A 20,326-nucleotide genomic window follows, 5' to 3' on the forward strand; every position below is an offset into this window, starting at 1 on the left:
AAAATTCATTGAACATCGAATATTAAAATATGTATGCGTATGTATATAATTTATTTAATTCTACCAACGTATATTTCAAAATGTCATTATTCACTAAAACCGCATGGCTTATTTTAGAGTGTAATATCTCTTAAATTTAATTATAAATGAATGACCACGAAACCGCACGTTCATTAAATGCTTAGGCTTTGAAAAGTTACAAGCTATAACAGAATAAAAGCGAACATGTTAAATGTATGTATATGTCAAAAATTAAAACAAATAAAAATATGAACATTTAATATCCTGTTTTTTGTTATGTTCCACGTCTTCTCCCTTTTGCAAGTAAATAACACGACAATCTTTATAATTAAGAAAATATTCGCACGTTATTTACTACGAGATATAAACTCGGGCGCAATATTACTTTTCGTGGTAAATCGTAAATAATGTATATTTTTACGTCTTTTGAACGCGTTCGTTATCAACCTGAACTTAACGTCTTTCACAAAACTTACAGTTTTGCTTCAAGGTTCAAAACATTAATTTATAAAACACGTTAATTTGAGTGAAAATTCGACAAAACATGTAGCACAAGGTAGAAATGTAATTTAATTTATTTGAGCGGAATTATAAATTTCAACTTGGCATAAAAGCTCTGCGAATGAAAGGAAATGCACTAAACGAGTTCTTACCGCGACAAAATGTAATAATCTTGCCGCTCTTAAATATGAAATTACGCTCGGGTTATTCTCTCACTCGTGCATATCTTTTATATAGATAATGTGACATATATCTTAAGCCGAGAGAGAAGAGATATAAGAGCTATTGATCCGTTCACGTACCACTGAACTGAAACTTCATGCACGAATTGGCTATGGAGCCTTCCTCAACACATTTGGAATCGAGCTTCTTGCGTCTTCGACGAACCATGAACTAACCTCAACTTTCTAAAATTGCCAAAGTAAAATTTTGATCCTACCCTTATTGGCTTAGATGTCAAAGGGAATGCTCGATCAGCCTTTCAAAGAAATGTATTACATACATCTCAACAAGACGAATGATCGATGGATGGCAGTGCTTTTATCGCATTGCTGTTCGTTTACTCGAATCATGGCAAAACAAAATCTAAGCGTATCATATTGTCGATTTTTATCTTTCCCCTTGTATTTCTGATTTCTTGAAAAAATGCATTTTTAGAATAATATTAGAGGCTGTATGCATATCTAACAATAGGAATAACAATATTGACCGTTGCACCAGAGGTGTTTCTTTTTTAGTATTTTGTGCGAGAATTGAGATCGTCACGTATTAGTATATGTTTCAATGCAGGTTTAAATCTAAACTCCGGAAGTCGAGCTGGATCAGGAGATACAAAGAGAGAAGCGGAGGCTTCTCTCTTTATATCCCATGAAGAGAGTAACGGAGGCTTCTATGATATTCGATTATCTGAGGTTGTGTCAGTTTTTTTTTTATTTGTAAGAACTAGGTATTTTAACATCGGTGGTATCGATACCGGTATTACCGGTGTTACTTTTAACATGAGCCGAAATATATAAACATACAAGAGATACATCTTTCGAAAATAATTAAAAAAATAGCGTTCTAATTAAAAAAATGTAATTAAATATATCGAAACAATAGTTACTGGGGTATTTGAATGTTTTGGTTTTGATTATCAATAAACATGGTAAATAATATTTATTATGTCAATATTAATAATACCGGTATTGACTGTTTTTCTCTTGGTAATACCAGTATTCAAAATTCCGGTATTATTGAAATCCCCAGTAAGAACTTAGTGAGTACCATCCTATAATCTCCTCTATAGTTGAGAGATTTCGTTTATTGCCTCTTTCGGTAGAACGGCCAGTTACAAAAGGGTGGCCGTTAAATTATTTTTTTCAAAACTGATCTAACATAGATAGTGTTGCCGGGAGATCATCAATACTAATCGTGAACGATATCGTCGATCGTGGCAGATTAGGTCGAGAACAGAGGTGGAGCACTTCGGTAGCGCATAACTGACTATGTAAAGCAACTTGTTGCTAATAGGCTGGGAACGGTTGGGAACATCTGTTATTTATTTAGATATTGAATATCTTATGCATTTAAGTAGATGTTTAAGTGTAAATGTCTGTAGAAGTGTCTGATTAAAAAATCGTTAGTTACCAGCGTTTCCTTATTTATACCTATGACTCCCTCCGTGGTTAAGAAATTTTGATTTTTTACCCTTTCGGTGGGATGGCTAATTACAAAGTTTATGTAATTTATTTTAAACAGATTTTCATTGGCCGCTAAAACAGATTAAGAATGGCTGTTTGGATGGCAATTCTGAATGCACATGTTATGTATTCTTTAGACATTTTCGATGGTTATTATTGTCGTATACTTAGATTTATTTTTCACGGTGGTGTTTTTTTATAAATAAAGAAAATCGTTTTTGTATATAATATACCGAAACTGTCTTTTTCACCGAAGCTTATGATTAGTACTATTCTCACGCCTTGATTTTTCTACCTTTTTTAGAGCTGCCGATTTATTCCGTTAATTAGCTAGTTCAATTTTTTTATTAAAAGGGTGGTTGAATTAATAAGCCCTACATATCTAAGCCATAGTATAAATAGTAAAATAAAAGGGTTCTCTTTTGTTGTCTAAAGCTTTTTGATTTTTGCCACGCAAAGGGAATATTGATGTGGATACGGTCAAAACATAACAGGATTTGGTACATCAACTGAGGATTACGCTTCAATACACAGATCAGCAGTTGTAATGGCTGAGATTCGTGGATGTGGCTTTGAATTGATACTTAATCCTTCTAATTCGCTGGATCAGACAGCAATCTATTTTCATTAGACTTTAATTTATTTCCGAAGCCCAAAAAACAAAGTGAGTGCAACGATTTTTGCTTAGCGAATTAGTTGTAGCAGCTGAAATATAATATTTTTTGGACTTATATTTTCAAACAGTGTTTTTAGTGTTAATAGAAAATCTTCGTCTCTTTTCGTACTACCTGCTCTAAATAGAGTTTTTAATTTAGCGAATTTAAAACAATAATTACATTTAAAAGTGCAGCGATTATAAACCATCAATATTTTTAACAAAAAAAAACATTTAATGATATCAACAATTTTTTTCTCAAATATTATCGATAAAATAATTTTTGCGAAGTAATAGTCGCATCAGAAAAATAAAGTGGTTCAAAATTACCTAAACCCACTTTTTTTTGGGTGGCAGCATTGTCTTACTCTATTTCAGACTACTAACCCCATGATCTACCACACTACTACAAGTAATCTGGATTTATCTGCATTGGACACCGACGTCCGACACTAAAACCTGATCTATATTTATAAATCAGCATATTACATTCGGGAAACAAAAATAAATACCAAACTGATTTATTTCTGGCTGATTATGTCCCATAACTAATTAGCTTCTTAATAAAACCTAAAACATTAAGTATGTATTTCAGAAGGTATATAATTTTTATAAAATATTTAAGTTCAAAAACACTTTATTTACACAAACGTATGTATTTCTATCAGTCGAATTCAACTTGATTAGAAGATTAAATAAAAGACGTGAAACTTGAGACACCAGATTTATTCTTGTATTGTGTATAATGTATTTTAATGGATGTCAAAAATAACAGGATATAAGTAGTATAATTATTAAATTATCTATTTCAAGTAGTATGAAAATTTTATGAACAAATTTTAAATAATATAAAATTTATGCTAATTTCTACGTCAAATCCATTACAAATGACAGAATAAATACAATCCAGCTGTCAGTTATGACTTTGGGGTATGATTGACATCGTTATTAAAATGTTTTAAAAATGTATCATTTGAAATAATCGAAAAACGAAATAATACATTTTTTGTATTGTCTGTATTAAAAATTTATTTAAAATAATAGTTGACAGGGGTCACATCTACATCCGATTTATTAATATTTAATATCACACTAGAGTAAATACACGTCACGCTAAACTTAGAGTAACTCACTACAAATACGTATGTACATATTTATATACTAAAATACATTACTGGCGCTACTCTGGAATGAGATTTTTTGTTGTGTAAAAATATGCATTTATTTTCGAAACGAATGTATAACCTATTAATATTTATTGCTTTTTAAAATAACTGAGTACAATCTCAATAGTAGGTATATGATACAATGTTTTAGTATAAATATTTAATATAAATATTTTTTACGATTAAATAAGATATGTAAACTAATAGGTTTTTTGTCATATTCACGTAAAGATAATTTGTGTTTTAGTGGTGTGGTTTACAATAATATTAAATAAATTAATAGCGAAATAAATGGACTATTATAACCAGCAAAAGAATTTTGCCCATTAAAAAATATTTGACCTAAATACAAAAAAGGACTAGTAATCGTTCTTTAAGCGATCGGATTTATGCAATACAATAAAAACTAAACATATAAATATTTTGATAGTATAGTATCAAACAAAACTATGCTTTTAGTTTTGCTTCCGATCATCAAAAATTGTTGATTTCCTTCCATTTCTTTGATGATATATAAACTGTAATGCTTATGCGAGCACATATGGTAGCAGCGCTACAGCAAACGCTAAAAAGTATGCTTTATTAAGTGACATAAAATTATATTATAACACGGATTACGGAGCATATTATCTGAGGGCACAGATTCTCGTCGATGTACCATCTATGTGTTGTTAATTGGCAAGGCGTACTGATAGGCATTAGACAAAATTAAATCACTAAGTAACGTTAATCTGCTTCTATTTATTTGATCATAGTGCATTGGCGTGGCGCTGTTATGCTCTGCACGTGTACTAAAATAAATACATATATAAATATGAAGGCCATAATGCTGTTTAATTTTTTTAAATTTATATTTTAGCATGGTTACAAATTTTTGGGGATGTGACACTTAAGGTCTGTTAATTGACGAGGCGCGCTAATAAGATCCTGCTTGGATTAGACTCCTGACTGATTTTTTAAGGAGGGTCTTTTTCTGTAGATGCAGCGTGGAGGCTGCAGTCTCGAAATGTTTCTCCCGGATTATACCTTAATGGTGAATGACCGAAAAAAGTCGAAAGCCTGCCGTCAGGTCTTAAATGGAGGCGGTCGGTCAAGGACGAAAGCTTGGTAATTGTCGCTCTGCTGCCCGCTTAACGTAAAGCCCGACCAGAAACAATAAGTGCACGGTCCTTTCTGCTCTGCTCTACTGTCTGGAGTGGATTGAAGCTTTTCAATATCACTTGCATCTGGCAAAAAAATTTATTTTTAGAAGTTCTCAGAAAAATATGACTAATCAAAATGAGCCAACGCTTTCTTTATTTCTTCGATTTTAATCGCATTTTTTTTTAAGCCAGTTTAAAAATGGTTATGAGAATTATTAAACCAATAAAAATCAGTTTCAAATTTGCTTGGCGAACAGTAACCACACTGCCATTGAACATTCAGAGCTTTTACTGGTATTTTTAAACTTATTTTTGACTTAGAATACATGAGTTAAGCTCTGAGTTTGATCCAGTGAATCTTATGAAATAAATAACTATTTCTATTTCGATCATAATATTTGGTCTAGTCCACCAGCTATTTTGAAGCGTCACGAGCTTTAACATAATTTTTACTATACGTCCGAATTTAAATTGTTAAACCTTAAAAGCAACTATAAGCCTTTGCAATTTGAACATAAAAATAAACGTGTGTACCAAGAACCAGTATCGCACATTATCATAAAAATCAAAGAGATAGAATTACGATGAAACCTAAATATATTTTGCCATATAAGAAAAGGTCAAAAAAATATGTACATGTTTCCCTTGCATGATTTTATTTTAACATGTAAGATTTAAAGTAAATAAATCTGATTCAAAAACACGACGTGGCGTCATAGTTAAGCTCGATAAAAAGTTTAAATATAAATTTATTTGCGCAATATAAGATAGATTTTTAAATATTTATGAAAAAAATTAATCTGTCTTCATAACGTGTTACAACAGTTTAGTTAAAATATAATTATTATAAAATATTACTAGGAAAAAAAAGTAAATGTTTATGCTTATAAAAATAATCATGATTTCCATTTTAAAATTCATTGTAGTTATTTTATATTGTGTATATAAAAAAGTTGCAAATTATAATTTTTGTTCATATTTAATATTAACAAATATTTTGTTCTATATAAAATGCATTATGGCAAGTAGTTCGTGACCTATTAGTGTGTAATCGTGGTGGAAGTTCTCAATGCGAATCGTAAACTATCGTCAACAGGTGTTTGGCTCACTTCCAAAAGCTTTTTGTTTTCATTCTGTCTTAACCGGTAACAACAAACTAGTACTGAAAGTATCTATAAGATACTTAAACGCCTCCTATGTAAGAGATGCTTTTAAGTATTATAGTTTTATCCATTATAAAAATAATAAAATAAATACTATTCTTTTCTTAATTTTAACAGTAAATATATACATGTATTGCCTATTTAAAATATATATATTATATATATATATATATAGTTTATGTAATATTTTTATTAAACCGCAAATCCCCGATTGCAGTAACTTTTGTGTATCCTTTATCCATATATACGTAACTTTGTACACAAACGTGCGACCTTCGCAACGAACAAACTTAGTAACATGCTACTCCCGTAGGGTATACGGGGTTATGTTCGTTAGGTGATGTATGTGTATAAAACACATTGAATTGTTGCTTTTAATTAATACATTGAACCATTAATTAACGGTTCAATTTAACCAAGGCGATAAATATCGTCTATTATTAATTGTTACGTAGACGTCGTCGACTGGCTTAATCCGGATTTAGCTGACTTTATTTTGTGTGATTGTTTCTTCGTAAATAATTAACTACGAGTATATACAAAGACAGATGATATTATCTAACAAATATCAAGTAATTATATTTTGTGTTTTATAAAGCAATTAACATAATAATCATTTAAATTATATAAATTAGTTTAATTAAAGATAACAATAAAATGTTTGATACGATATTTATTCAAGTTCCAATTACAAATATTAAAAGTAGATATTCTGAACTAAATCTAAATATTAATTAATATATAAATTTATATAATTAATAGTAATTCGCGGGTCGTAAGATATTCTAATATTATTAAAGCTTAAGTAAACTTCTAGTGACTTAATGTGGCGACCTGACTGTACCAAATTTTATGATCGAAGTAAAATAGCTGCTTTGGTAACAAGCTCAGGGTTGAATTCGTGTTTTGTTAGTTCTAGCTTTTTATAATTCATTATAAAATATTTGCGTAAATCATGGCAAAATGACTTGTGTTTTGGATATCATTGATCATATTTTTAAAATGCTCTGGTAAAATAGTTTATTACTTTTGCTAAAATAATATATAAAAAAATATTAGAATTTTGTGTGAATAAGATGTGTGATTGAATTGGCTTATACTCAAATATTTATTATAACAGAAAAATAAAAGTAAAAGATAATAATCGATCGCCTGTATATAAACGTAACTTAGAGATATTTTTTTGATTTTTTAATCAAGAGAGAATGCTTAGCATCGCAGGGGTTTTCAATTAAGATTATTTTAGAAGATTGCCAAAAGTTTTATAAAGAACGCGAATCCCTGATTATTAAAGTAAAACGCGTTTAGTGAAAATTGCTTTAGTCAGCTAATAACAAACTTCACACTCCAAAGGACACGACATGGTATTTTACAGTGTTGAAAGGTGAATGATTTTCACCAGCTCATCTCCACAATGAATCCAGATCGGTCTGCAAAGACAAGTTAAAAATAGTTTAGAACACTTTCAAGTCATCGGCTTGTAAGAAAAAAGTTTTTAATAGTCATGTATATGTTGTTTATGAATAATATAGACAACAATAATCCCACGTTGGAACCCAGCGTAACTATATACGGAATGCAATATTCCTTTAGCAGGTAGCCACCATCATCACTTAAAAATCTTCTGAATAACGAAATGAGGTTGTCAAGAAATCTGATTTTTGCAACAAAATTCCATTACATATCTTGTCAAAGGTTTTTTAAAAATCTGTACAAAAAACCTATTCACGTAAACTCGCATATTAATTAAGTCACCATCGTTGAGAATGATAAATGATTGGTGAGCGTAAGACGATATCATGTAGGATGAAAACCATGCTGTTGGTTCACTAAGATTTTAAACAGATATGAAGGAAAATATTTAATACAATTTAACTGGCGCATGAAGCACCGCAATTTTTAATATTTGCAATATCATTCTTTTTATAATTTAAAAATTTTTCACAGATAAGGAAATGACGACGCTTAGAAAATAAAATTAATATATTTTTTTTTTAAATATTAATATAAATAATTTGGTAAATTAAACACTTGATATTTAAATCACGTAACAGCAGTTATTTTATCACATGCTTGACATTGTTTAAATATACATTACGCCGTGCGTATATGGTTAAAATTAGTTGATGTAGCGTTTTCAGTGTCGCATTATGCAGTAATTTATATGCATTTGGCGTCGGAGTGGAAATATTTTTGATTGCATCCATTTGTACTGAGATGGTCCATTTAAAATAATCGTCATAAATAATTATCTTTGCGTGCTGCACATTTAGCAAAGATCATATTTTGTGATTTATAACAATGTATCGTATGAAATAATCTCGTTCATTTTTTGTTAGGTGTGTGATGTATCTATGTATATAAATCATTCTGGCGTGACTATGAATGATAAATTAGTTCACACACCCGTTGGAATGACGTGTCGTGAATGATATTCCGGAAAATTATTTCCTTATTACATTTAGTCTCTGAATAAAATAGTATGTATAATAAAATTGTGCTAGCCTGGGTATTTATTTTTATGTAATTCAAAGTTAGTTTATTAGAAATTATTATTATTGCGTAACAACTCGAGTTTATACAGTTTTCGTAGCCATTTCTGGGTCTGAAAAATCCAGTCGTCTCTGGAGCTTAATTTGAACTCTAAATTTCGGACTTTGTATGGAGCTGGACCAAGGTTGACGTGAAATGGGAAGCGGCGGATTTTAAGTCTTAGACGATGCTTGACGTTACTCTGCTTGGTGCGAGTTTCTTCTTGATGAAGTGCTGATGAAGAATAATTCCACATTGAAGTACTCAAATGGAAGTACTTAACGCATAAAAAACGATTGTTTTAGCTGCTGTGATTTATGTTTATAGTGGTCATTGCTTACGTTTGGTTTTTGGTGTTTTAATATGATGATTAATCGTCTATGTAATTACCAATTAGTCTGTACCGTTAAATTTTACCTTTGTAATGTGTATGAGTGATTCTTCTGGGTGGTCTATACAAATCAAAACCATTGCGGTTGCTTTTCGATGACCACAAAAAAATCACGAATATAAATAATGTTTTGTTTATCAAAACAATTCCTATTGTTTAGACACGTGTTTTGTGTATTACTATCAATAATGATACAAGCGGTTGTATATGTTTTAGTTAAGTGATTCATGTTTATACAGGTCATTGTATATGTCTGTCTCTTGTGTGTTCTTATAAGATAATTTCGCTTATAAAAACAATAACGTGAAGCGCTTTGTTTAAGTAACACTTGATAATGGAAAGGTATGTAGAATATCCTACAATAAATAATTTACCCTCTTGAGTTTTTATTAAATAAAAGTTACTGTGTCATGCTCGAAAGCAAAAAGAATAGGTTCTTTCTGTTATTTTGTAATAATGGTAAAATATGTGACATGCACGTATAACAAAAGTACTCTTTTACAACACGTCTTTAATGTCTTCATCTACCAGTAGATATATATTATTGTTTACTGGCAAACTATCTATTCATATAAAATAATAACACATTATCCAGGGTGTAGCCTCTTGGCGATTCTGTGGATGCCTTAAATAAAAACTCGTGTCAGGCGGATCATAAAGTATTTAAAAAGAGAGCGCCGGCTAAGGACAAAATAGTTAAAGAAATTTCGGCGCCAAAGTGCATGATCTCTCGGGTTTGTTCCACGACCAAATATCAATTATCCGGCTTGGCTCAAAATTTTTATAAATCCTGACACCTAGAAAAAGAAGAGGGTTGTCTAGAAGCACTTAGAAATGTGTGATTAATTCATTTTTTTGAGAGAAAGGTTGAAATAGCGTTGTCCATATGTCTTGTCTGGTAACCAAAAGGCCGCGGGTTCGAACTAGGAAGGGCATGAAAAATATTTTTTTGTATTTTCAAATTTACAATGTAATGTATAAAAAGGTCTTAGTGAAAATAAATTAAAAATGCCTTCAGAAACACGCTATAAATTATTGTACATTGCAATGTGCATTGGGTCTGAAAAGGTTAAGCTGCCACTAAATTTAATTTGTTTTTTTTTATATCTAAGACTTGGTATAAATGTTTATATACAAAGTTGTAAACAATTTAATTTTATATTTTTTTAATTGCGTTTTTATCTATATATAGAATTAAATCTTTTAAGGTTTTATATACAATGGATTTTATAAATCAGATTCTTGTGACAAATCCTTAGGTCGTGAATAATAGAAAGGATTATTATTTGCCTCGTTTATTAGCTACATTATATAAATCAGAATGATAGCAATTTATGGAGGATTATTATTATCATCGCATTGTCCGTTTGATCGTTCATATTAACGCATAATAGAGAGTTACACCGAGATAGCATTAGATATATCTTGAATGAAGTAGGATGCTCTTATAAATTGGCATTCATTGAATGCGCATTTGGTCATTGAATTGTTGAGCATCTATTTAAATCAAAGAGGTCAACACGTTACGTCTATAAGCAGAATAGAATTGACGTGTGTACAGTTCGTTTTCTTGGTTTATAATAAATTATAATAAATGCATGTATAATTTAACAACAAGTTAAACCTTGTATCTATCATATAGAATAGAATAATTTGATATTGTACTTGCCAAAGTTTTTATTGGATTTGTGGTTATTGCTTATATTTTTTTGTGAAAGCTTGTAATTTTAATCACCATTTGGTTGAGGAAATAAATTTTCGTCTAATGCGTTCAAAATTGAATGATATCAGTGTCAGTCAACGCGCTCGTTATTTTTATATTGCTAAAATGTGACAGGAATAACATAAACACAATGAAATTAATAAGGTTAAATTAATGTATAAGTAATTTTACACCGAGGGACTGAAACACGAGTCAACAGCTAAGATGTAAGCTTGCAAAATAAATTAAATACCGAGTAGGCGTCAAAATCGCACGAAAACAATAACAGAGCCATAGCTTGGAAAACTTTCTTATAATTTAAATATAATATAATGTATGTACCATTAGGTAATTTTAGATTATATTATTAGGTATAGTAAAATTAAAATAAATTTGAATTAAATGTTTATTATTTATTAAAGCTTGTGTTACTGTTATAAAAATTGATAATATAATGAAACTCACATAATACAAAAATTAATATTTAAATAAATATATATAATATGCAATTTTTCTAGAAGTACATATTTCTCTAAACACATAAATTTGTCTTTAATCAATTTCGTCGAAACGTTTTAAAAATATATTTATATATTTATGTAAGACTTGAATAAATCAATTTCTCGGTTCTATAGATGCTGCCAGCTTCAGATCGTTCATTAAACTCAATTAATAATATAATGGACAATCGGAAGCTATCTAGTTGAGTTCTCGAATCTTACCAACACGATAGATGAGTGCTATAATTTGGTGACGATTACCTGAAAGACCTTGTTTCGAATCCCACATCGATCCTAGTATTATTTTATTTTTTAGCGTAGCTGGGAGAATAGATTTACTGATCAATTATTATCAATATGGTTTCCTTATGTTTTCTTAATCTCTGGGATAAATATTGTGATGAAACATCTAAATCGAGCCTGGCTACATTAGATCATATATAATAGTATACATATGTATGTAATATATACATTTATATAAAAAAAATAGATTATTACTGAAAAAACTAATCTTGAAAGCTAGTAATATGGTCAAAGTGAACAGTGTGAAGCAAATTATGAAGCTCAAATTTAGATTTACTAACCGTCGGTCCCTCACTTACGTGAGGTACCGCAGCTAGCTAGTGTTTTTATTTAAAACTCTTTGCGATTTAAATTTTATATTGCTTCGTTTAAATTATTTTCAATATATTTTTAGTATGTAATTGTTAAGATTCAAACTATTATGTTGCTGTTATCAATATGGTAAAATTGAAATGAGATGTAAAGATATTTCTCCATATTTTTACTGATATTTACTAGTTAGATTAGCTTGATTACAATTTAAAAAAAATACTTTTAATAAAATACAAGATATTCTACAAAATAATACATAATTATACAAAAGATATAATTTTTGTAGTATTAAAAATAAATAAATTATACTTTTTTATGTATCAGTCATTGTCTTTTATATTAATAATATCGATAGTTTTACACCCAATTCAGGTTATCTTATCTTTGCTGGAAAAAGTTGAAAATAATCGTATAGTTACAATATTTTTTTTATAAACGAATCACGTACAAGTACCTTTAAGATTTTATGTATAAAAGAAAATTTATAACTGTCTAATAGCCAAGTCTGAACTTTTCCATCTCATATTAAACATGAGCTTTCACCGTGAGCGCGAGCTTTTAGCGTGTGCGGAAAGCATAAAAGTGATTTTTTTCTTGTTTATTTACACATGGCGAAATATAATGGAAAACCCTGGGTAGTAAACCAGAATAGTGTTTGTTTTGCATCCCGCTTAGGTTGTATGTACACGGTAAACTTCAAATTGTGAATTAAATCTGATCCGATTTTAAAAATAATACATGCCAACACACGTGTGTGTCTTACGGGAAAAGGGTAAAATAACGCGTAAGCCTTCGTATATACTGCGGTGTTAAGGCATGCTAACAAAGGTTTTGAATATCAACTTGAAACGTCTCGTATTCTTTTACAACAAGAGTATGTTCGTATAGATCGAATTTATACATGTGTGGAAACATAATATATTATTTATTTTGTGTCGCATAGAAGTAATAAAATATATTAGATGTAAGAGAGACTTTATATGGTATATTTATATGTTTGAGAATGTGAAATTGCATATATCTTATAATTTGTACCATTGTTGATAATAAATTCTGATAATATATTTTTATTTCTATGTATATATCAATTGTGGTTTGAACATCAACCGTAAAGCCATTTTATGTAGCCCGCCGGAGCACATAAAGATGGATTTAGAATTTAAAATATAAACTATTCGAACTAAAATAACGCATGCAACTGTAAATCAGATATAAATATTGCTTCAAAGTGATGTAAATTGTTTCGGAAAATGTTGAAGCAATGAGTATTGCGTATAAGTAGAATATCAGAACAACATTTGAAGACGAGATAAGATAATTTAAAAATGTAATAATGTAACAAGTTTAAGGATAATTATGGTTTAAAAAATAGTTTAAATTACTACCGTGTAAATGTTGACAGTTAAGGTAAAACAAAATCGATGAAGTTAAACGCGTTTAATATCTCATTAATTTTAAATATCTATTTAATTTTATTGACTTTGATTTAAGTTGGCAAAAAGATTAAAAAAGTAGCGCGAATAAAACATCACAAATGATAATAAAAATAGCATAAAAACTAAAAATTGTTATAATTGATATCTTATGCACGTACATCGATAAAAAATGTATTAGTTTTTATGGCTTCCTTGACTAGCTAGTCATTGTTACGTAAATATTTGATTTGTCTTATATTAGTCGTTGTATATTTTTTTCTGATTTTTCTGAATATTATTTATCGGCTTTCAATTTAATACCTATAAAGTTTTCTATTTTGTTAAATTTGTCTTCTATTATAAGTACATTAAATCGTGTTGAAATGTTTCTTTTATAAATAAATTTTCAATTTACAAAAATTTAGCGTTAAGCTTTGTTTTTTCTTTAGTGAAACTTTGACTACAACTCACGAGTCTCAAAACGTACTAGGTGTATAAATAAAATATGTAAATACTTATGTTTGCATATTTACTTAAGTATTTCTTATTTTTAACTTTGTTCTAAATTATATTATTTATATCATGTTTTTTAAAAATAATTTTCATATTCAATCACTGTTCTTTACCTAATAAATTCAAATAATATAATTATTTTATGTATTTTTTCAGTTGTTTATTTCACTTGTTTAATAAATAAATTCTCTTTTTTTCTCATAATTTTATATACGGTTTTATAAATCAGTGTCAAGATATATAATATTAAATACTTAACCTAAGTTGTAACCTTAAATTATTCTTATAAAATTAAGGAACACTTAGTTGACTGTTCGTGTAGAAGAATTGATTCAATGCGAAAAGAACATTTGGTAAAAACCTCTCTTTAATAATTTTTATTTGGTTTTGTACATTAAATACATAACTCAGATGTCGCTTATTATGACGAAAATTATTCTAATTTTTAGGGCATCGTATTGATTACATTATCATGTTTTTGGATGTCATTAATTTTATTTTCACATTAAGAAACATCGATGGTTTCAAGTAACCTGTAAATAAATAAGAAGCCATTTAATTCTTATTTAATAAATACATAGAAATATTTCGCGTATTTTTGGGTTGAGTAATTTATATATTCAAATATTATTACTATAATAAATATATATTTCTATATACATAAATAAATTATTTATTTAGAATTTTCCGTAAATACTTTTTTATTACATAAATCAATGGTAATGTAACTTGATAAGAATATTATAAATAATTGCATGTGAGTCATGACTTTTAACTATTGTATGGTGGAGCAGGATATTTGGCCTTTATATAATATATGAAAATCATGGAATTAAGTTTACTCCTGATACAACTGATTCAATAAACCATAATTAATAAAGCTGTTTCTTACAAATTACATGTTAATGAATAATCAAAGTTTTTGAATACCTTGCATTTTCCCAAGCATCATATTTTTGTAATCTAAGTCTTATCCTGTTCCGCGTGTATTTTTATCATCATCGTGTGTGACACGTGTATATTTAATTTTACTTCAGAATATATTTTATTAATGTTTACTCAACTTCATTAAAAATATTTTTGTCTGTAGTTGTTCCATGCAAACTATTCATTATAGCTAATTCTATAGCCACTTAAAACATTGCATTGACTCCTGTAATACACATTGGGATGAAAACCAGTAACTCACTTAATTACTAACTGCTTGCAGAAGCCTATAAAGATAAATATTTAACGTCACTATTTCACCCAACCCTTTGATTATACAAAATGTTCGCTATTTTGCTAAGTGCACTTGTTATAATTTAACATAGGGCGCCTTGAAAAAATCTGAACTTTTTTAAGGGCGTCGAGAGTCGTAAAAATTTGAACCGTATGTGTCCGAAAAAACATTTGCTAAACAATTGGCTATTGGTGTTACTCACAATGTGCTCAATCTTTATAGAAACTGTTCGAAATAAATATATTTTCTCGGCACATCTTTTCGGCTGCAAAAGTAAAAAATGACTAAATCAATTCACCGTCGGTTAATGGCTTTTCTTAATAAAGAAAAAAACCATTGAAAAATAAATAAAATATGCGCCTCCTAAAATCGGATTTTCCCTCTGATTGTTTTCACTTTATACATTTTTTATTAATATTTAAAATATTGAGGCATATGCTGGTATTTAATACCTGAAATACCTAAATTTAAATCCTGTTTTTCAATTTCTATCGTAATTTGGAGGTCAAAATTAGTGATTATTTTATAAATTAATTTCAATTGAACTTAACAAATTTTCCTTATCTCACGAATTAATTTTGTGATAGATAATTGTAAATAAAATCGAACTAGGTCTTACATTTAACTATTATATTATAAGCTGTTATAATAGTTTATTTGACTAATCTAGACTTGGAATTGAGTCTTAGGTCTCATTACATCAGTGGTGTCAAACTCACACACGAAGTGGGACCACCAAATTTATTTTAAGAGAGTCTGTGTGCCGCAGACCAAAGAACTCCCACCCCATCCCCTCAAAACTAAAGCGAGCATTAAAATGTATTTTATCTTTATATGAAAATCAAGTTTTATGAGTCTTTTTACAAAAATAAAGTAACAATACATTTATTTTACAGCAAGGTATTAAAATCCGAAAAATATGTGAAGAAAATTAATATTTTACTCGAAACTTATTTCGTCTTTGGCTTATTTATATACAGCCTTGTAAAAATTGAAAAATTGTAAAATTAATTTTATTTATCTGAACCCATTAATTAATAAATAGTTTTTTCATGCGATTACAAAATTTTTGAAACAATAAAATATCTTCTTATTTTTATTTTAAGTTATATTTTAAGATCTTCCTGATTAATCAACTGAAATTTGAAACACAATTATTTTAACATTTATCTATCTTCTCAACCCGCGGAATATGTTTATTATAAAGGAAAAACTCATGCTCTAAATAAAAATAAGAAAATCAAAATATACTGAAACATTAATTTATTTACCTTAAAACTATGACTTATTGGCTTTTATTTTAATTATAGTTTTCTATAGTAAAATGGTATAAATGGCGAATATTTATATACCAATGACCGAAAATGATGTACGAAATAAAATATACAAAAATATTATTTACTTTAAAAATAGTATTTTAGTAAAAGTAGTTGAGAAACCTGGTTGGTTGTGTTTATATCGTTATAACGCTTTTGACTAACGCTCGTCTTTTTTATATGACATTTATTTCAATATGATAATTTATTTAACAAACATATCATTATATTCAATACATGTTACTTGTACATATCCATATTATGTTTACAATTTGGTTTTTATTATAATAAAAAATAAAAATGTATAATAAAACGATACAGGTTACAATTTCATAAAAAAAGTATATTTGTTTTACAATTAAACCCTTTATGTCTGCTTTGTATAAATGGAATGTTTACAATAAAAACATAGTTAATATTAAAAATATCTTCTTAGTAATGTTAGCATATTTTAAAAATACATATATTTAATGATATTAAAAAACGAGACATTATTGGAAAAAATTGAAAGTATAGAAAAAATAGCTTATAATAAAATGTATAAGTACATTAATCTGAAATTTGTGACATACATTCTATGCAGTATTATTAAAATTATAATTTAGCTCACCAGATCACATGGAGTATTAATATAAAAAAATCTATTTTTGTCATTTGATACAAAAATAACCAAAGCCAACCGATTTTCGATCTAGTATCCCAAACCACAACGCAGCCATGAATCTTGTTTAATGAAGTGACTAGGGGACCGAGGTGCCCAAAACCGAAACACGACTGTGCCTGATTCAAGGGGAGAGCATCCTAAAACGTTAACTGACGCAGTTATTTGCCCATGAAATTCGGTTAGGCAAAGTTCACCTCTAATTGTGTTGCGTTCACCTGTACGATGTGTTATATGCGAGCGAGCTTTTTAATTAAGCTCGAGCCTATCGATCTGTACCTTCGTGGTTTAATTTTAACCCTAACTAATTTTTATTTGTATTTATTTTTACAGAAGAAGACGGAATGGAGTTGGAAGATTTGTACAGGAGGTATTGCGTACGGTTGAAACACGCACTGTTCGTGTCGGCACTTTACGTCGCTTTAGCCACGAGTACCTGTGTTCTAGTGGCACTTTTCATATTCAATAACAAAGTGAGTACAATTTGTTTATTAATAGCAAAATAAAATTTGCAAGCAATCAGATTTTTTTTGCCCGCGCGTATCCGGAATAAAAAAGCTCCCTGAGGCAATCAATCGCGAGCTTTCACCAATAAGCTTCTGCACAATTTATCATCTAACGAAACTCTTGCTCAACGCTTATATTAGATAGATTTACATATGTAAATCTCAGATCGTGCTAGCTTGAAAATTAATTTAAATAAACTGGATATTGATAGCATTGAAGTTTAACGTCTCACATGTGTTTTTGATCAACTTGTAAAATTAAATTATATTATATTATTTATATGAGAACTATCATTTTTATACTTGTCTTAAACAGATGCGTAAATATCCTTTATAGAATGTGGATATGTATGTTATAAAAGGGTTTGTGTATGAACGTATATAGTATATTTATATTGACCTAAAAGACAATAGCTTCCAGCGAAATTTGCAATAAAAGAGAGTCTTTCGCTTCATAAACAGATGCCATATATACTTATTCATTTTATAGATCCACGTGAATATTGAAGCTTGTTTAATTACTAGCTAGGCTATAAGTCGCTAAGTAGTAGTTTATTTAATAAACTCACATTATAGAATAATTGCAATGAACTAAGTATGATAAAAACTTGTTATGATGTTTGGTATATTTTATGCTGGAACTGAATAGCGTTTTTTGAAAATCAATATTTTTTTATCATTATTCATGCTATTCTACATCTTATGAAATTCATATCAGGAAATGGTGTTTGATTGAAATGTAAATTTGGAAGGGAAATGAGAAATTCGTTTTAAACGCAAATAAATATTGTACGTTCTATATATGTTCTATTCTTGTGAATACATGCGATAATAATTCATACTTATAGCAGATAACTTAGCAAGAAAGTTAAAGCTTTTTATAAATCCATTGAAGTGTTTTTAAATATATTGTGTACCTTTTTTAATAATAAATCTATTCCGCATATAAGCCAAAAAAAATATTAACAAAATCATGAAGTAAATGGAAAATGCTTAACATTGTTTCCGACTAATAAAGGGCTTATCTAAGCATCTATCGTCATATATAAATTGTAGATAAACTTTCTAGACGTTAAATTAGTAAAGTTTGCACACAAGCATAGTCAATAAGTTACTGTTATCGATCTTAATTATTTTGGATGCTCTAAAACTGCACATACCACTCACTGTTACGTAACAATCTCTCAATACAGTTATTCTATTAATAAAGCGTTCTTAATGGAGCTCAATTAACTTATTAAATAAAGGTCCGATGGCTGGTCAGTCTTTCAGAGCCTTTTAAATATACACACAAACGAGTTGTGTTTTTAGAAGAGGAAATTGATTCTTTGAAAGGTTGATCATATTAACGTACAAGGTGACTGTAATGAAAGTCCGTCAGGTTTTAATTGCATTTACTTTATTAAGTGTATATATATCGAATATAGTTTGCGGTAGTTAAATATTAAGCAGTTTCACATGCTAAAGGACACGACCGAGGAAAGCCCTTAATTGAAATAACACGATTTTATATCTGCCTCAAGGGTATCGATACGCCAATACCGACACATCTTAATCGGATTAAAGAGGTTCGACCGTCTAAGATCGAGCTTATAAAGCGTTATTTTAAATGTAAATATGTACATACGTAGTAGCTCAAATTAAACATTATTATTTATAAAAAAATATTTTAAATTCTTATTTCTTACATTTATGAGTTGCACCTTTGTTTACCACAATTTTCTGAATTTTTACTGGCCGCCTTAAGGCATATTAAATTAGCTTCTAGAATATTGTCTCTTTATGTCACTTTGGACTGGCAATCTGTTATTAACATTATTTTTCTTTTAAATTGTTTTTTTTCGCTGATTGTTGGTTAGGGATTTTCTGAGATATTTTTATTTTAATTTTTCCATATTTTGACGAGAAATATATTTTTATGTATTTACTTAAGTATCATTAACAACAAGATAAACATGTTCTTATTTTTTAATTGCGAGCCAGTCTATTTTTTTTTATTAAAATTACAAATATGACCATCATGGCGTCATTTTGGTTATTATATTATATAATAAGCATTTAATAAAATATATAAAAAACAGTTATGGCGCACACTTAAAATACTATGTACATGAGGATCATCCCATTTATTTTTTTTACAGTATTTATTATTATTTTTATTTTAATAGTTTATTTGGCTAATATAGCTAATTGTTTATACTAAACAAATTTAATCAAAAAATACATATAAAGATTTCTTTCTTAATGCACGAAGGTGTATATATATATATTTTATCAATCTCTTTATTTATAATGCCGCTTCTCTGAATAGGATTAAATTATTATTTATTGCTTTCCACATCTTATTTGGGTCTTTTATTGTAACATTGATCGACTTTTCATACCATTTTTTTTGCTATTCCTAATGCTTTGACTGCCATATTTTTACATTGTTGCTATGTTTTATATTTTTTTACTCTTTTGTCATTATTTGTGCTGAAAATATATTAGCTTTCATTTTATTTAACCTATTAATTTATCGTTGATACTTGCAATAATACAATATATTTTTAGTTTTTGTAATGAACAAAACTTCAATGAGAATTGTTAAAATAAATATGCTCTTTCATTGTAGTTTCATTTT

General features: G+C 28.7%; 1 protein-coding gene across 2 annotated transcripts in view; it reads left to right on the top strand.

Annotated features, from left to right (window-relative positions):
* Positions 1-20,326, top strand: part of Ac76E (adenylate cyclase type 2 Ac76E) — an 81,910-nt gene that overhangs the window by 6,334 nt on the left and 55,250 nt on the right. For both annotated transcript variants that reach the window (XM_088203875.1, XM_088203876.1), the window contains exon 2: positions 17,531-17,670. In XM_088203875.1, coding sequence (XP_088060001.1) covers positions 17,531-17,670 — 140 coding nt within the window. The remainder of the gene's footprint in view (positions 1-17,530; positions 17,671-20,326) is intronic.

The sequence above is a fragment of the Plectrocnemia conspersa genome, unplaced genomic scaffold (genome assembly GCF_051122295.1).
Source record: "Plectrocnemia conspersa isolate PC_06_02 unplaced genomic scaffold, ASM5112229v1 ptg000014l, whole genome shotgun sequence".
Lineage (NCBI taxonomy): Eukaryota > Metazoa > Arthropoda > Insecta > Trichoptera > Polycentropodidae > Plectrocnemia > Plectrocnemia conspersa.